This window comes from Neodiprion lecontei, chromosome 1 (assembly GCF_021901455.1).
Source record: "Neodiprion lecontei isolate iyNeoLeco1 chromosome 1, iyNeoLeco1.1, whole genome shotgun sequence".
NCBI classification, from domain to species: domain Eukaryota; kingdom Metazoa; phylum Arthropoda; class Insecta; order Hymenoptera; family Diprionidae; genus Neodiprion; species Neodiprion lecontei.
In genome coordinates this window covers 5,036,254-5,055,596 of record NC_060260.1, presented here as the reverse complement: position 1 = coordinate 5,055,596, position 19,343 = coordinate 5,036,254, and the positions used below count along the sequence as shown (strand labels likewise).

Here is a 19,343-nt window from a genome sequence, read left to right as displayed (position 1 = left end):
TCCAGTTTCGGAATCGTTCTATGACTCGTACTCGTGCGCATACAATATAATTTGACTCATGTCGCGATGTGTTATAACAGGGCACTCGGCTGGTAATAAATTTCGTTGCAATAATCTGCAAGATGGAATCGAGGCAATCAAATTTTACGCAAACGTTACGTTTTCGTACGCGCGAATAGTTTCTATTTTTGAATCTCGGAATGCCATTTGTCATGCTCTCGCAAAACTTGAAACACACGCGTTTGAGGACGAACGTTATAGCAAACACGTTAATTGGACAAAAAAAAGAAAGAAAAAAAAGACAAACAAAAAACGTGCAAAAAAATAATAATGAAGAATCTTAACCGTGGTGAAAATTACACAGAATCGACAATTGTTAAATTTTTGTCTAAATTTCGGGACAAACGCTTGATCAGGTACATATTCTTGTCAACCGTATCTTTTCACCGATATGCGAAATCTTTGGTACACAAGTGTCGTTTCTCCTCGCCACGAAATGCGAATACGACCGTGTTTACGGCATATTATTGGGTATATCCATGTAATTTATAAAATCCTTGTCGTTACAGTTGGTGACCATTTGAATTTTTTTTACGCCGAGTAGGTGTTGTAGGAATAGATAGATCAGCTTCGATCGGTACTTGATGAATAAGCGTATACATGTATGTACTTGTATTGTACTTTCGTATTGTGAAATGAGATATTTTGAAGTTCAACATTTGTAGACGAAATATACGGTATACGGTTATAAGAGGTGTTTGCGTTTGCGTTTGTGTGCGTCAAGTGGCGCCTAAAGTTACAACACGACGAATGCACCGAACGGTCGAAACGCAGTCTTGAGACTTCCGTTACACAGTTTGCGAATCAGCTGATTTCTCCTACCGCTTATTCAATACTCGTGCCGGCAGTTTCGTTTCGCGTCTCGTCGTCAAATTCCCCTCTCTATTTACATTCCTTGACTTAGCCGGGCGATTGGGAGGGAGAGGTTGACAAACCGCACGAGAAACCCGAGAAACTCTTACCCGTGTTATAATTTCGACCTACGTACGTATGCCTATCTCATATATTTAATGTTATGTTGAGCTGGTCGCGGATTTACTTGGAATTGCTGGATCACCGCTGTCTCTCTGTCTCACTCACTCCACACATCGGTACAGTGCGGTATTTATTACAGGCCGTACTAAAAACGTCATTCTAGTCGAACATCTTGTCGTCATTTTCATTCGTCGTGTCTTCTTCGAATTAAAGGATCTGAGGAAGAATTTTTTTCTTTTTTTTTTTCTTCTCATTCGTTCATCGGACTTTAAAGTTACTTGGAACTTTTTGACGGTACGTAGATACTTGTTACGAGTGTCTGTTACTACCAACAATCTATTTACTGTACTGTAGTAATATCTACTTGACAGTCTCCCGCAACTGGGTATTTGGATTGCATCATCTCTGTGTTGTTGTACATTATGTTATATGTATATTCATGTGTAAACGGAGCAGTTTTGATACGCGTGTTATGTACGGCGAAAGTCTGACGTCGCGAAACTTGTACATGTATAATGTATATTGCGTTGTGACAAGTACGACATACCTGTATATTACATGTATAAAAACGTGGATATGCATCGCGTCGCGTCTGATTGTACGATATTTCGGTATGTCGTATTGGAAAATTAATATTGCCCGCACGTTTGTATTATATATCTTATATCAAACACACAAAAGTCATGCAGTTTCGACGCTACTCTTCCATATTCATTTATTCACTTATTTTCATCATTATTTTCTCACCGATGAATCTCTCAAATTATGCACGCAAATTCAATACGGTTGTTGGATCAAATTTTTGTAAAATTTGTCGTACTTGTTCGATAATTGAGAGGGGGGAAAAACAGTATGCCATTCGAACGCTGTTTTGTATCCCCGATTTGTTGATAATGCTTCGCCTTTCGAAACGTTCGAGTGTACAGTTAGAAAAACGCATCGCTGGGTAATGGGTAGAAAAAGAAGAAAAAAAAAAAATTAAACAGATAAGAGTAAATAGAATGAAGGGAAAAACAAACAACGATAGGTCGGTAAAGTTCACCGACCTAGTTCGTTGCTCTCTTAGAAGCAAAGAGTGTCTAATAGCATGTGCAGGTGGACAAAAAAATTGGTTTACCAATCATTTCCACAACGAAAATAAGAGAGGGAAGGGGGCAAGGGAAAAAAAGCTTGGCCCGTATGCGAAGCAATAATGTCAATGCATCGAGTATTAGAGCTAAATGACAGGTTTAAATATTCCACACTATAATGTCAAACTTTTATTTAATAAATGCTATGCGTTCTTCGAACACGTCTTATCGTATATTTAACACAATACAATGTTTTTAACGTATTTACATACCATATGTTATTTTACGTGCCTCTTAATTCGCTTACAGTGCCGCTGAAATTGGAAGAGAAAGGAAAGATAAAAAAACTTGTGATCGATGTAGCGAGAATAAGCTAGTAATAAGATAATGTAAGAGGTATTGCAATATATGGTTAATTTCTAACGTCAATTCTTTACCCCTTTTATGGTTTCAGGCTCACATGCTGTTGATGGACGCATTCTTGCAAAACAATAGACTCGATCATGTATCTCGTGTGATGGCTGGGCACCCAACGTACTTGGAACACTTTCTTCGCACCCAACATTTCATTTTGCGTGGCGATGGGCCCCTCCCATACGATTATCGCCATCTAATCGCCATCATGGTGAGTTTAAACTCTCTCTCTATATGTACACGTATGTTAATTAATTGTTGAAAATTTCACGTTAAAACTAATACGAATCGGAGTGAAAGAGATTTTTTGTTTTGGAGCGCACAATTGTCTGTTTTAGTTTCAAATATAAATAAAAAAAAAAATATAGCGCTCTAAGCCTTGTGATATTATAAGGAACAAACGTAAAGACGCGTGCGACACACATTTTTATACAACTGTTAGTTCTACGGAAAATTAAAGGGTATAAATCTCAAGGAGGCCTGAAACGACGAAAGGTTATTAAATTTTAATCGTTAGTGATTTTTTTTTATTGTCTCCCGATAAGTTTTGTTGTATAACCGAGATATTGTTACAAGTTGCAAAAGAGAATCGTCCTTCTTCGTGCGATGTAATATGCGTTATACACTCACGTGATTCAGGCACAATATTAACGTTGAAACATCTATTCGCTTGTCAAACACACCAAAACGAATTGAATTCTGGCGGGGCAAAAGGAGCAAAAAAGCTGTATCAAAAGCATGAAAAGTATTTATAAATAAAAAAATAAAATAAAAATTAAAAAAATAAATCGATCAAACGGTCTCCTTCTTTTGTTTCTAGTATCATACGTAGGCATGTATCTAATCGATCTCGCGTGTGCGCGTGTGTGCGCCTTGCGCAGGTTCTCTGGGTGGAAAAATACACTTGCTTGTCATACGCCTATACAATATGACACAAAAAACTGTGCGCAAACGTGAATCAATTGTCGTTACTTATAATGCTGATAAGAGACATCGTTAACCTAGTTACGATATAGTTTTCAAATATTGTTGTACGGTGGCCGGTACGCTTAAAATTAGCCTCAAGTATCAGCCACGGAATCCTCCAATCTCGCCTCTAACAACGTATGTGTGTGTATAGGAAAAAAACCGTCTTGCGAGCAATTATCTAATTTATCGAAGTGCTTTTACTTCCAGTAAAAAGTTCTCACAACGATGACCGTACGATTAAGCAAGTACCTACGAATCAGCTTTCGTATTTTAATGGGAATTAATGACCCTCTCTTTTTTCCACTCGAGTTTTAGAGACAAATTTTTGGCTCTTACAATATCGCGTTGAGAAATTTTCGTTGCTCATAACTTGTGCAAGTTTCGTTGTTATTCACTGTTCAATTCTCATTTATCCGTACTGCTCTATAACGATAACGAGCAATTTTTCTATTCCATTTTAAAATACGTTAAATGAACAAACGTCTTTGAGATAGAAGAACAAAGAAGCTTTATACGCTTTGTTCCTTTGTACCATACGATGAGAAAATCGCAACACGATTTAGATCAAAGCGCACTTGCTGCTTCGCTCTGCAATTCTGCCTAGATACACTTACCGTAAGGAAACGCGTGAAGAATAATATGGTACAATTCCCCCCTCCCCCCCCCATTTTTTGTCCTTGATATGTTATCAATTTGGTCAAATATGCGGGTCACACATCCACATGCGCATGTGTATACGTAACGAGAAAAGAAGTGGTGAAAAAAAAAATTTCACAAATGGGGTTTGGGGAGGGGGGGGGGGGGGGGGGGTTATAATAAAAAAAATAGCTTATCGTCTTATCACCTCTATGTATAATTACGGTCTTGAAATAACTAATTTATCTACAATCATTGTTGTCAGACACTGGGTAAATGAAGATATTTCAATGCTTTATGTAATATTTTTTTTTACATGCTAACATGTTCCAATGCACGGTTGCCGACTAGGATTGTGATTATACACGCAGATTATGTCATGAAAATACTTACGGTTATTTTAATGGTGCAGTTATTTAATAATGTACAACGATGAACTTGGCATCGCGGTTTTCTATCCCTCTTGCCTTTAAAAGACAATAGTCGAGAGCTTTTTTTTTCAACTCTTATTTTTACCTTTGTAATTTGCCTTCTTTTGACGTTTTGAGAAAAATTAATCGTATACGGAGTTCATTGAAAAAAGGAAGACTAGTTGGCAAGTTCGGATGCAATTAATCTTTGCACGTATGTTATTAGGATGGAAAAACAAAGACCAACTAAGCATTTCATATTTCTGAATGTAAAACTGCAGGCATACAAACGTACGCACGCGGACAGGTGTAAATTTTCCCGCATCTTCTTATTCTTCTTCTTATTCGTTCGAAACATGCTGACTTTGCTAACAATATAATACTCGCGTCAATCGTTAAAATGGCACGTGTCTTATCATGTCTCTGGTGAAAAATAAGATTTAGTATGATTTATGTATCATGTACACCGAAACGAAAATCATTATATTTCATGTTTAACAGTTACGATCATTAGTTGGTGTAATTAATTTTAATTTTGCAGTCCCGATTAGCGGATGTTTTGATTATTTTTTTCTTTTTACATTTTATTTTTCGTTAAACTTGGAGGCCAGCTTTTCCATCATACTATCAATTCAAAATGAGCGATAATTCATTTAACATTTCAAGAATGTTTTAAATTTATATAAATCATGTCAATGATATAAAAAAAAAAAAAAAAACATCCCGCATTGAAGCTATGAACTCGATCGTTAAATTCTTATCTCGATCGCAATGTAGGAAATCGCATTAACTATGACCTTTGCAAAGGGCTGAGGGGAAATAAACGAGTCGTTATTGTATTAGCGAGCAATTTTTCTCTTGCAATTTACTTTTTTTTTATAGCCCTTTACGAGCCACAGCAGTAAACATGTTTACTGCGAAAAATGATTGTACCTACACTTTGCATGCCTGCCTGCGTGCGCGGATAAATGTTTATGGATTATTTATTGTTGATTATTATCGAAATTATATGCCCTTTTCCTCACAATCTACTTTCATTATTGAGGAGAAGTGATAAAATGAAGGATACGTTTTATGATTAAAATAGAAAACCAGGTGGAGAAAATATCGTTAACATTTATGTTATGGGTTTGCCAACAGGCCGCTGGAAGGCACCAATGCAGCTATTTGATAAATTTGCAAAAGGGCGAATTCCTACTCCAAGGAGGTGCCTCGTCCTGGCTTCAAGGTCTCAAATCCATACCGAGCAAACTTCAGGACCTGTACGAGATCAACAAAATTCTGGCTCATCGACCTTGGTTGTTAAATAAAACTCACATAGAGGTAAGCCACGATGATTTTATTACGATTTTACCTTTTATTGCAAAGACAATTTTCAGAAAGTGGAAGTGATGAATTCACGATGAAACTTCCATAATTCTTTCAACGATAGAAATTTTCTTGTCTTCGATTATATTTATATGTAAGAAATTAATCTATCCATTGTTGATGAAATAATGTTAACCAGACACTGGACTTACAATTAGTCTAAAACTCTCTATAGTATAACTTATTGCGGTATGTGAGTAATTTAGAATACTTACTGGTTAATTTCTTGAATTCTTTAAATTGCGTAACTAATTATTCGAATGTTGACGAGGTCATTTTAATGCCATAACTTATCGTCATCTCTTCACGATTGTATACTGTGATAATTATTATTATTGTTATACTGTTGTGACATTGCAAGATTGTCCGATGAAAATGTACATTTTTTTTCATTCTTCTTGAAACATCGCAAGAACCTAGGATAAATATAATCGTTCCTTCTTAATCTGAATGTAAATTTTGCAGAAACTTACGAAAGGCGCGGACAATTGGTCCCTGGCTGAAGTTGTTCATGCCATAGTGCTGTTAGCCCACTTTCACTCGTTATCATCGTTCGTATTCTCATGCGGTATAAACGAGGAGCTAGACAGCAGTTCGGGTCATCACTACAAGGAATGCAGCGGTAAGGATAATGGAAAAAACGTACAGCCGGTTAAGGATATCAAGGTGCCGAGCAGTAGTCCGACCAAAATACCCGGAAGTACCGATAAGACTGGTGAGTTTTTGGCATTGGTCTCTTGTTTGCTCCATACTTTTGGGCGATGATTTATGATTGTACGAAGTTCCATTCGCATCTCTGATGGTATTTCCCGTATTCGATATCGCAGACAATATGCCGTCGCCTCCACCCTCGCCTAGCATACTTGGTGAACAGGAAGTTGGCGTTGAGACTCTGATGGAACGTATGAAACGTTTGTCGGAAAAATCCGAGTCCTATCAAATAACCCAGGAGGAACTGTCGAAACGTTTTGAAACCGTTGAGTCGCAGTCTGCGGAATTGACTGCCGCACCGCAACGAAGCTCCGTTCTCGACTCCGACATCGGCCTTTTCATAGACGATCCGACGTTCATCTATCAAGATTTTGCCAAGGTACAAAAATGACTCTTTTTTATTTCACTTACAATCGTAATAATTTTACTCTGCGATTCTGAATCCTTTTTCTTGATATTCTCTAATCTCGCGCTTATTTTTGATCCAACAGCGCGGACAGCTGAACGATATACCGACGTTTCGTGTCCAGGATTATTCCTGGGACGATCACGGTTATTCATTGGTGAACCGGTTGTACAACGACGTTGGGAATCTGTTGGACGACAAATTCAAAACTGCTTACAATTTAACCTACTACACAATGGGGACTCACAGCAAAGTCGACACGTCGCGTTTCAGACGCGCGATATGGAATTACATACAGTGCATGTTTGGGATAAGGCACGACGATTACGACTACAATGAGGTCAATCAGCTGCTCGAGAGGAGTCTGAAAACTTTTATCAAAAGCGCTGTATGCTATCCGGAACGGGTCACCAAGAGGGATTACGATCGCGTTATGAGGGAGTTCAAGCATAGTGAAAAGGTAAGAAACAACTTCGATCGGATAAAGTTTTTAGCTGCACTGGGATTCCAAATTGTCAATTTCTCAGCTAATTACTTACATCGTAGAGATTTTACGTAATTCGATTTAGTATCGGTTTACTTTCCGATTTCTGATTTGAATCGCATACGCCGGTTATCGCATTTTCATACTCATCTTTGATACGAGAAATATTTTTCTTTCAGATTCATGTGAATCTTATGATCCTGGAAGCTCGTATGCAAGCTGAACTGTTGTATGCACTTCGCGCCGTGATGCGTTACATGACCTAATACGGTTCTGGACATAGTCGACTCGGCCTACTCTAATAAATGCAAGGAAAACAACGAATTTTCACGTACCGTCGAGGACAAGATTTCGTTCCTGGGATCACAATCACACCTCTGTGCTGTGCCGTGTCGTTTCGTGATATGCTGTGCATCTATAAACACATGTTGATTACATACATATAGAAGGATAAATTGTTCGATCCTTAAATATTAACAAAAAGCTTCTACCGAAGATAGTGGGGTACGTCAAGCTATATAGGCTTTTGTTTAAAGAATAAGAATAAAGAGAAAATGAGGAAGCCGAAGGTGATGGACAAGGAAACCTGAGAAGACCATGAAATCATCGTCGTCGATTCTCGATAAGATTGTTGCATACGCGTGGGTACCGTTTTCAGTAAGGAAATAAAAGATATTTCATCTAGTATTTGGCGATTTATATTGCCGTCTTGAGCGTGAATATTTATCGCACCGACTTCTGCAGGGATCCTTTTTATTTCTAGCTGTGACTAAAGCGAGTCAAAGGTTGTTGTTTCAAACCTACCTTGTGAGCAGCTAATCTTGCATTATGATGTAGCTGCGTTGCTAATCACTTTTTAAACGTATTATTCTTTTGAAACTGTTCAACAGAATGAAATATATATCCTTCAGCGTGTGGGCATGTAATGAAAGTGAATTAAAATCAAATATTCAAATTTAAGAAAAACAAGGAGAAAATAAAAGAAGATCAGCTTCAGTGCTGTCACAATTAGTTTAAATATTTTAACGTATTTGATAATAACAATATTAATTTTAATGAAAATGATAAACTACGCCTCTATTATTTTTAAAACGAATTTGGCGTCGATCTAACGAACAAACATAGAGTTCCCACCCTGTTGTAAATTCTTTATTCACGACTTGACGACAGGTCACGAATGCAAATACTATCTTAGATTGATTTGAACTACACAAATCGGACCCAATCGTTCCAACATCTAATTTTGACTGATCCCGCAAAACCGCGCTTGGACTATAGAAGTCATCGTGAATTATTTTAATTTATGTACTTTTTTTTAATTTTTTTATTCTACAATTTTTTATCCTCTCTCATCGTCGTCGTCATCGTCATTGTCGCCATATTATACGAAGAAAACAAAACTTGACAACAATAAAATGCAATTAGAAATAATGAAAACAATGTATAAAAATTGTGGGCTAGAAGAGTTATTGTGAAGATATATTTTACTGGGTGAAATTAGAAGCAAGTGGAAAAACGAAGGACAGTCGTATTAAATCGTTAAAATTGTATCATGGGCCCGGAGGTGATAATAGAAAACATTCAATACAGTCGGGTACATCATATTATTTTGTTCTCCAGGCCGAAGAAATGCACTGTAAATATAAATGGATCCATTCATTTCTGACTAGAAATATAATAAATACAACCCTCAAATACAATACTGATATTATGTTATACTATGTGTGAATGTAAAAATTTGATGTGAAATATGTTCAGGAAAGAAAAGAGCTGGCCGTCGTCAACTGTAATTTAGTTGTTTAAACACTTAAAACTACAGGTCGAGTTGTTCAAATTGCATCGCCTTTTGCTACCAATAATAGAGTTTAAAATTGTAACATGACCTGTAATGGTTAGACCAATCAACGAATCTTATGCCTTTGGATAATACACTCTAAGACAACGTTCGATGAATGGAAATTGAAAACTACAACTGTAAACGCTATCCACGCGTGAATCATTTTAGGAACCTGCACACGCAAGTCTTACGAATAACAATGATACGACTAACAATAATAGTAATAATGATAAGGCGGTTGAGGACAGTCAGCTGCTGATCCATGTAAGGATATTATTAAAAAAAAAAAGCGAATCAAACATAGATTTCCTCAAGTGAAACGTGAAACATTTAACGTGGCGCAAAAATTTACGAATTATGCATCTTCATCAAAGCAGTATCCGTATACGCAATACACTGTATATTAGCGTATTCGATATTGAGAATTTGAACGTATATGTTAATCATTAATCGCACATAAATATATATCAATGAAACTCATGAAGGAACAAAACAAAAATCTAACGAATCAACTGATTAAATATAATTAACAAATCGAATAAGGTATATAGTATGTATAGGGTATTGTCTAAGTGAGCGTCTATGTTCTAAAGTCTAATCATAAATTACATTCGTGTGCTGCGTTAAAAAAAAAATGGAAGAAAGAATGACAAACACAACTAGTAATCCATACATAGTAATAGTAATCCATTTGATTAACGAAACGTGACCATTGAGTAAATTAATAAAATTTGTTTGAAGCGGGTGCATCCGTAATGATTGGTTGACAATAAATATTCGATCCTGTTATAACGTTGTTGATGGAGGAATGCAAAATTTTGACCAAAATTGACCAAAAATCAATATTTTAAACGATATACAACCTGATCATTTTTTTAAAATAATGAAATAAAACAAAATATAATATATTCACATGAACTGATTGACTATATAAATAAATAGGGAAATTAACATATCAACCATTAACGCGAGAAAAAGATACATCAATATTCATTATACGGATTATAGACCAATGTTTTATTTCTTGAACGGTTTCCAGCATTTAACTAATGATTTCAAAAGAAAGATGTTCAACGGAGAGCAATGAATGATAAATAATGGCTTGAGTCTAATTATAACGTTCGGTGCTATCTTGACGAGGCAAAAGTAAATGTCTAATTTACCGAACAAGTATTATAACTTGGATAATTTTGATTGCATCAGTTCACTTTTATTCCTCGAAAAAATCTCTTTTTATTTATTTAGTAATTGGGCCGCGTTTTATGCATTTTTATCATTATATTGATGTATTGATTTTAATTATTCTCTGACTAGTGTTTCATCGCGTCAACTACCATGGATTCTCGTTTTCGATACTGTCTGAATAATGTCACAAGTTTTTTCATTTGATGAACGACGATAATAGTAATTATTTTTCTCACTAGCATTACAATAAATTTCTTAAATCGCGTATTACTGAAAATATACTAAAGTTTTACTCCGATAGAAGTGTTTGTCTAAATTTGAAATACGAGTACTATTATTGATGGTTGACGTGCATCGTATTTTTAATATTTAGTTCCACGTAGGCAAATGAACGTGTTACCACCGAACCTCCTTCCATAAATATTACTCTAAATCATTGGAGCTAGCTTTTACGGCCAGTTGGATGAATGTGAAGATATTGTAACCCAACACATGTGTAGCATTTTTCTGTCGAAACAAATGAGTCAAAATTTTGTACATCTTCTATATTGAGCATGAGAATTTCTCCCTTCTGTTAATTTTCCAAGCATGCAACTGACTTGCCAGATATATTGTCTGGCGAGAGGTGTGAAAAAACCCGTATCTGTGGAAGAAAGACGAGCAAACAGTTTGGATGGATACGCAGATGAAGAAAATAATTAACTCGATTTTAGAATATGTATAACGTTTATAAGTTTTATCAATTGTAATTTATTGTAGGTCAAAAAAGTATCAATTTGTAATTTGTATAACCCACTGACTCGCGATGTAGTCAGCATTTTAGCCTTCTATATTTTTTTATAACAATTGATTTGCGTGTGCTGGACTTTGAACTCTCGGGTCGAGCATACTCCTTCAACTATAGAAATATATAAAATTACAACATATAGTGATATGTATGTATATACGGTATGTGTACATACCACTATACAGAATATGTATATGTATAATATAAGTATGTTTCGTAACCTAGTGAGGTGTGGGTATATGTACGTTCATTTGTGATCAACAGCTATTACGCCACCCTCGAGCCTCTGCCTTCGCTCGATATTCGTTTTAAGTATACAAAAGAAATGTCGACCTCTGGCCAAGTTTTGCGCAAAATGGCAGAGCTTCAAACAAATGAGACAAAAGAGGACGCTTGTCGTCTTGGCGATACATCGCAAACATGGAGAGAAGACCCACCTTTTAAAGTCACAAAGCCTGTTTATTATACGTCTCACAGCAGTGGAGTGATTGTGTGATAACTGAAATGTAATTTGATGATCTAACCCTACCGATTACTGAACCGATTGCACTTTATTTCCCGAAACATGTTGAATCCTGTATGATATGCAATGCTGTAGTCACACAATTGCCGGTTGATACCATTTTTGTCCGATTGAATATGCATCCTCGTTAACTTTCAAATTACGGATTAATTAGTTACATCAGAATCAGTGGTCTTTTTGTACCGCGATTTCGCGTTTCATGGCTTGGTTAAACCTTGCGGTCATAGTCTAACCTTGCCTACGATTCGTTGGTGTCGCAGGGTAAATGAATAGATTTTGATTCTAGCTTTGTGTTTTAGTGGGAACGAGGAAGCAATCGGATCGGACAAGGGTCGTCATGTGATGTGATTTATTTTATATTGTATTGAGTAATGAACTTTAAGAAATTTTATAATTTCGTATAAGTGATACGTTATTTATCATTTATTTTGCTCCCTGAATAAATGATGTTATGTAAAAGAGGAGAACAAGTCCTGGGTGTCATTTTCTTCCTGAATCACCCTTTCCTGACTTATTTTGATGTGACGTGATGCTAACGATTCTTTTTCCAGTTTAACGCGTCTAGTTGTTTCGTATGACAAACTTATTCACATCTTTTTTATGCGAGTACTGATTGTCTCGGATTCGATTGGGATGACCCTTTCCCGACCAATTGGACCCCAAGGAACTCAGAAAACGCAGCAAAAGGAGCGTGGGATCAACGGAAGAGAAGATACGAGGAAAAAAGCACCTGCTGAAAAATGTCGAAAATTCAGGTTTTCGTTTTTTGGCTGTAACTTTCGATGCGTTGATCGCGGCGTATTGGGACTGCGCCCAATCGATTTCTCTCGCAAAATTACGTCGGAATAGTGCCACAATTAATTTATTCCAGCACTTTTGAAAATCGCGAAAATTTTCGCCAAAAATACAAAGGGGTTAACCTTCCTTTTTTTTTGACCAAAAAATTTTTCGTCTCAGAATTGATTCGTATGACTCTTTCCCGACCAATTGGACCCCAAGGAACTCAGAAAACGCAGCAAAAGGAGCGTGGGATCAACGGGAGAGAAGATACGAGGAAAAAAGCACCTGCTGAAAAATGTCGAAAATTCAGGTTTTCGTTTTTTGGCTGTAACTTTCGATGCGTTGATCGCGGCGTATTGGGACTGCGCCCAATCGATTTCTCTCGCAAAATTACGTCGGAATAGTGCCACAATTAATTTATTCCAGCACTTTTGAAAATCGCGAAAATTTTCGCCAAAAATACAAAGGGGTTAACCTTCCTTTTTTTTTGACCAAAAAATTTTTCGTCTCAGAATTGATTCGTATGACTCTTTCCCGACCAATTGGACCCCAAGGAACTCAGAAAACGCAGCAAAAGGAGCGTGGGATCAACGGGAGAGAAGATACGAGGAAAAAAGCACCTGCTGAAAAATGTCGAAAATTCAGGTTTTCGTTTTTTGGCTGTAACTTTCGATGCGTTGATCGCAGCGTATTGGGACTGCGCCCAATCGATTTCTCTCGCAAAATTACGTCGGAATAGTGCCACAATTAATTTATTCCAGCACTTTTGAAAATCGCGAAAATTTTCGCCAAAAATACAAAGGGGTTAACCTTCCTTTTTTTTTGACCAAAAAATTTTTCGTCTCAGAATTGATTCGTATGACTCTTTCCCGACCAATTGGACCCCAAGGAACTCAGAAAACGCAGCAAAAGGAGCGTGGGATCAACGGGAGAGAAGATACGAGGAAAAAAGCACCTGCTGAAAAATGTCGAAAATTCAGGTTTTCGTTTTTTGGCTGTAACTTTCGATGCGTTGATCGCAGCGTATTGGGACTGCGCCCAATCGATTTCTCTCGCAAAATTACGTCGGAATAGTGCCACAATTAATTTATTCCAGCACTTTTGAAAATCGCGAAAATTTTCGCCAAAAATACAAAGGGGTTAACCTTCCTTTTTTTTTGACCAAAAAATTTTTCGTCTCAGAATTGATTCGTATGACTCTTTCCCGACCAATTGGACCCCAAGGAACTCAGAAAACGCAGCAAAAGGAGCGTGGGATCAACGGGAGAGAAGATACGAGGAAAAAAGCACCTGCTGAAAAATGTCGAAAATTCAGGTTTTCGTTTTTTGGCTGTAACTTTCGATGCGTTGATCGCAGCGTATTGGGACTGCGCCCAATCGATTTCTCTCGCAAAATTACGTCGGAATAGTGCCACAATTAATTTATTCCAGCACTTTTGAAAATCGCGAAAATTTTCGCCAAAAATACAAAGGGGTTAACCTTCCTTTTTTTTTGACCAAAAAATTTTTCGTCTCAGAATTGATTCGTATGACTCTTTCCCGACCAATTGGACCCCAAGGAACTCAGAAAACGCAGCAAAAGGAGCGTGGGATCAACGGGAGAGAAGATACGAGGAAAAAAGCACCTGCTGAAAAATGTCGAAAATTCAGGTTTTCGTTTTTTGGCTGTAACTTTCGATGCGTTGATCGCAGCGTATTGGGACTGCGCCCAATCGATTTCTCTCGCAAAATTACGTCGGAATAGTGCCACAATTAATTTATTCCAGCACTTTTGAAAATCGCGAAAATTTTCGCCAAAAATACAAAGGGGTTAACCTTCCTTTTTTTTTGACCAAAAAATTTTTCGTCTCAGAATTGATTCGTATGACTCTTTCCCGACCAATTGGACCCCAAGGAACTCAGAAAACGCAGCAAAAGGAGCGTGGGATCAACGGGAGAGAAGATACGAGGAAAAAAGCACCTGCTGAAAAATGTCGAAAATTCAGGTTTTCGTTTTTTGGCTGTAACTTTCGATGCGTTGATCGCAGCGTATTGGGACTGCGCCCAATCGATTTCTCTCGCAAAATTACGTCGGAATAGTGCCACAATTAATTTATTCCAGCACTTTTGAAAATCGCGAAAATTTTCGCCAAAAATACAAAGGGGTTAACCTTCCTTTTTTTTTGACCAAAAAATTTTTCGTCTCAGAATTGATTCGTATGACTCTTTCCCGACCAATTGGACCCCAAGGAACTCAGAAAACGCAGCAAAAGGAGCGTGGGATCAACGGGAGAGAAGATACGAGGAAAAAAGCACCTGCTGAAAAATGTCGAAAATTCAGGTTTTCGTTTTTTGGCTGTAACTTTCGATGCGTTGATCGCAGCGTATTGGGACTGCGCCCAATCGATTTCTCTCGCAAAATTACGTCGGAATAGTGCCACAATTAATTTATTCCAGCACTTTTGAAAATCGCGAAAATTTTCGCCAAAAATACAAAGGGGTTAACCTTCCTTTTTTTTTGACCAAAAAATTTTTCGTCTCAGAATTGATTCGTATGACTCTTTCCCGACCAATTGGACCCCAAGGAACTCAGAAAACGCAGCAAAAGGAGCGTGGGATCAACGGGAGAGAAGATACGAGGAAAAAAGCACCTGCTGAAAAATGTCGAAAATTCAGGTTTTCGTTTTTTGGCTGTAACTTTCGATGCGTTGATCGCAGCGTATTGGGACTGCGCCCAATCGATTTCTCTCGCAAAATTACGTCGGAATAGTGCCACAATTAATTTATTCCAGCACTTTTGAAAATCGCGAAAATTTTCGCCAAAAATACAAAGGGGTTAACCTTCCTTTTTTTTTGACCAAAAAATTTTTCGTCTCAGAATTGATTCGTATGACTCTTTCCCGACCAATTGGACCCCAAGGAACTCAGAAAACGCAGCAAAAGGAGCGTGGGATCAACGGGAGAGAAGATACGAGGAAAAAAGCACCTGCTGAAAAATGTCGAAAATTCAGGTTTTCGTTTTTTGGCTGTAACTTTCGATGCGTTGATCGCAGCGTATTGGGACTGCGCCCAATCGATTTCTCTCGCAAAATTACGTCGGAATAGTGCCACAATTAATTTATTCCAGCACTTTTGAAAATCGCGAAAATTTTCGCCAAAAATACAAAGGGGTTAACCTTCCTTTTTTTTTGACCAAAAAATTTTTCGTCTCAGAATTGATTCGTATGACTCTTTCCCGACCAATTGGACCCCAAGGAACTCAGAAAACGCAGCAAAAGGAGCGTGGGATCAACGGGAGAGAAGATACGAGGAAAAAAGCACCTGCTGAAAAATGTCGAAAATTCAGGTTTTCGTTTTTTGGCTGTAACTTTCGATGCGTTGATCGCAGCGTATTGGGACTGCGCCCAATCGATTTCTCTCGCAAAATTACGTCGGAATAGTGCCACAATTAATTTATTCCAGCACTTTTGAAAATCGCGAAAATTTTCGCCAAAAATACAAAGGGGTTAACCTTCCTTTTTTTTTGACCAAAAAATTTTTCGTCTCAGAATTGATTCGTATGACTCTTTCCCGACCAATTGGACCCCAAGGAACTCAGAAAACGCAGCAAAAGGAGCGTGGGATCAACGGGAGAGAAGATACGAGGAAAAAAGCACCTGCTGAAAAATGTCGAAAATTCAGGTTTTCGTTTTTTGGCTGTAACTTTCGATGCGTTGATCGCAGCGTATTGGGACTGCGCCCAATCGATTTCTCTCGCAAAATTACGTCGGAATAGTGCCACAATTAATTTATTCCAGCACTTTTGAAAATCGCGAAAATTTTCGCCAAAAATACAAAGGGGTTAACCTTCCTTTTTTTTTGACCAAAAAATTTTTCGTCTCAGAATTGATTCGTATGACTCTTTCCCGACCAATTGGACCCCAAGGAACTCAGAAAACGCAGCAAAAGGAGCGTGGGATCAACGGGAGAGAAGATACGAGGAAAAAAGCACCTGCTGAAAAATGTCGAAAATTCAGGTTTTCGTTTTTTGGCTGTAACTTTCGATGCGTTGATCGCAGCGTATTGGGACTGCGCCCAATCGATTTCTCTCGCAAAATTACGTCGGAATAGTGCCACAATTAATTTATTCCAGCACTTTTGAAAATCGCGAAAATTTTCGCCAAAAATACAAAGGGGTTAACCTTCCTTTTTTTTTGACCAAAAAATTTTTCGTCTCAGAATTGATTCGTATGACTCTTTCCCGACCAATTGGACCCCAAGGAACTCAGAAAACGCAGCAAAAGGAGCGTGGGATCAACGGGAGAGAAGATACGAGGAAAAAAGCACCTGCTGAAAAATGTCGAAAATTCAGGTTTTCGTTTTTTGGCTGTAACTTTCGATGCGTTGATCGCAGCGTATTGGGACTGCGCCCAATCGATTTCTCTCGCAAAATTACGTCGGAATAGTGCCACAATTAATTTATTCCAGCACTTTTGAAAATCGCGAAAATTTTCGCCAAAAATACAAAGGGGTTAACCTTCCTTTTTTTTTGACCAAAAAATTTTTCGTCTCAGAATTGATTCGTATGACTCTTTCCCGACCAATTGGACCCCAAGGAACTCAGAAAACGCAGCAAAAGGAGCGTGGGATCAACGGGAGAGAAGATACGAGGAAAAAAGCACCTGCTGAAAAATGTCGAAAATTCAGGTTTTCGTTTTTTGGCTGTAACTTTCGATGCGTTGATCGCAGCGTATTGGGACTGCGCCCAATCGATTTCTCTCGCAAAATTACGTCGGAATAGTGCCACAATTAATTTATTCCAGCACTTTTGAAAATCGCGAAAATTTTCGCCAAAAATACAAAGGGGTTAACCTTCCTTTTTTTTTGACCAAAAAATTTTTCGTCTCAGAATTGATTCGTATGACTCTTTCCCGACCAATTGGACCCCAAGGAACTCAGAAAACGCAGCAAAAGGAGCGTGGGATCAACGGGAGAGAAGATACGAGGAAAAAAGCACCTGCTGAAAAATGTCGAAAATTCAGGTTTTCGTTTTTTGGCTGTAACTTTCGATGCGTTGATCGCAGCGTATTGGGACTGCGCCCAATCGATTTCTCTCGCAAAATTACGTCGGAATAGTGCCACAATTAATTTATTCCAGCACTTTTGAAAATCGCGAAAATTTTCGCCAAAAATACAAAGGGGTTAACCTTCCTTTTTTTTTGACCAAAAAATTTTTCGTCTCAGAATTGATTCGTATGACTCTTTCCCGACCAATTGGACCCCAAGGAACTCAGAAAACGCAGCAAAAGGAGCGTGGGATCAACGGGAGAGAAGATACGAGGAAAAAAGCACCTGCTGAAAAATGTCGAAAATTCAGGTTTTCGTTTTTTGGCTGTAACTTTCGATGCGTTGATCGCAGCGTATTGGGACTGCGCCCAATCGATTTCTCTCGCAAAATTACGTCGGAATAGTGCCACAATTAATTTATTCCAGCACTTTTGAAAATCGCGAAAATTTTCGCCAAAAATACAAAGGGGTTAACCTTCCTTTTTTTTTGACCAAAAAATTTTTCGTCTCAGAATTGATTCGTATGACTCTTTCCCGACCAATTGGACCCCAAGGAACTCAGAAAACGCAGCAAAAGGAGCGTGGGATCAACGGGAGAGAAGATACGAGGAAAAAAGCACCTGCTGAAAAATGTCGAAAATTCAGGTTTTCGTTTTTTGGCTGTAACTTTCGATGCGTTGATCGCAGCGTATTGGGACTGCGCCCAATCGATTTCTCTCGCAAAATTACGTCGGAATAGTGCCACAATTAATTTATTCCAGCACTTTTGAAAATCGCGAAAATTTTCGCCAAAAATACAAAGGGGTTAACCTTCCTTTTTTTTTGACCAAAAAATTTTTCGTCTCAGAATTGATTCGTATGACTCTTTCCCGACCAATTGGACCCCAAGGAACTCAGAAAACGCAGCAAAAGGAGCGTGGGATCAACGGGAGAGAAGATACGAGGAAAAAAGCACCTGCTGAAAAATGTCGAAAATTCAGGTTTTCGTTTTTTGGCTGTAACTTTCGATGCGTTGATCGCAGCGTATTGGGACTGCGCCCAATCGATTTCTCTCGCAAAATTACGTCGGAATAGTGCCACAATTAATTTATTCCAGCACTTTTGAAAATCGCGAAAATTTTCGCCAAAAATACAAAGGGGTTAACCTTCCTTTTTTTTTGACCAAAAAATTTTTCGTCTCAGAATTGATTCGTATGACTCTTTCCCGACCAATTGGACCCCAAGGAACTCAGAAAACGCAGCAAAAGGAGCGTGGGATCAACGGGAGAGAAGATACGAGGAAAAAAGCACCTGCTGAAAAATGTCGAAAATTCAGGTTTTCGTTTTTTGGCTGTAACTTTCGATGCGTTGATCGCAGCGTATTGGGACTGCGCCCAATCGATTTCTCTCGCAAAATTACGTCGGAATAGTGCCACAATTAATTTATTCCAGCACTTTTGAAAATCGCGAAAATTTTCGCCAAAAATACAAAGGGGTTAACCTTCCTTTTTTTTTGACCAAAAAATTTTTCGTCTCAGAATTGATTCGTATGACTCTTTCCCGACCAATTGGACCCCAAGGAACTCAGAAAACGCAGCAAAAGGAGCGTGGGATCAACGGGAGAGAAGATACGAGGAAAAAAGCACCTGCTGAAAAATGTCGAAAATTCAGGTTTTCGTTTTTTGGCTGTAACTTTCGATGCGTTGATCGCAGCGTATTGGGAC

General features: G+C 38.1%; 1 protein-coding gene across 1 annotated transcript in view; it reads left to right on the top strand.

Moving 5' to 3' along the window:
• The window catches only part of LOC107224303 (sestrin-3), a 126,699-nt gene extending 116,650 nt beyond the window's left edge, over window positions 1-10,049 (top strand). The window contains exons 6-11 of the mRNA XM_046745515.1: window positions 2,560-2,730; window positions 5,675-5,857; window positions 6,368-6,617; window positions 6,730-6,992; window positions 7,105-7,479; window positions 7,683-10,049. Of these exons, the coding sequence (XP_046601471.1) occupies window positions 2,560-2,730; window positions 5,675-5,857; window positions 6,368-6,617; window positions 6,730-6,992; window positions 7,105-7,479; window positions 7,683-7,769 (1,329 nt within the window). The 3' untranslated portion in view covers window positions 7,770-10,049. The remainder of the gene's footprint in view (window positions 1-2,559; window positions 2,731-5,674; window positions 5,858-6,367; window positions 6,618-6,729; window positions 6,993-7,104; window positions 7,480-7,682) is intronic.
• The last annotated feature ends 9,294 nt before the right edge of the window (window positions 10,050-19,343 follow it).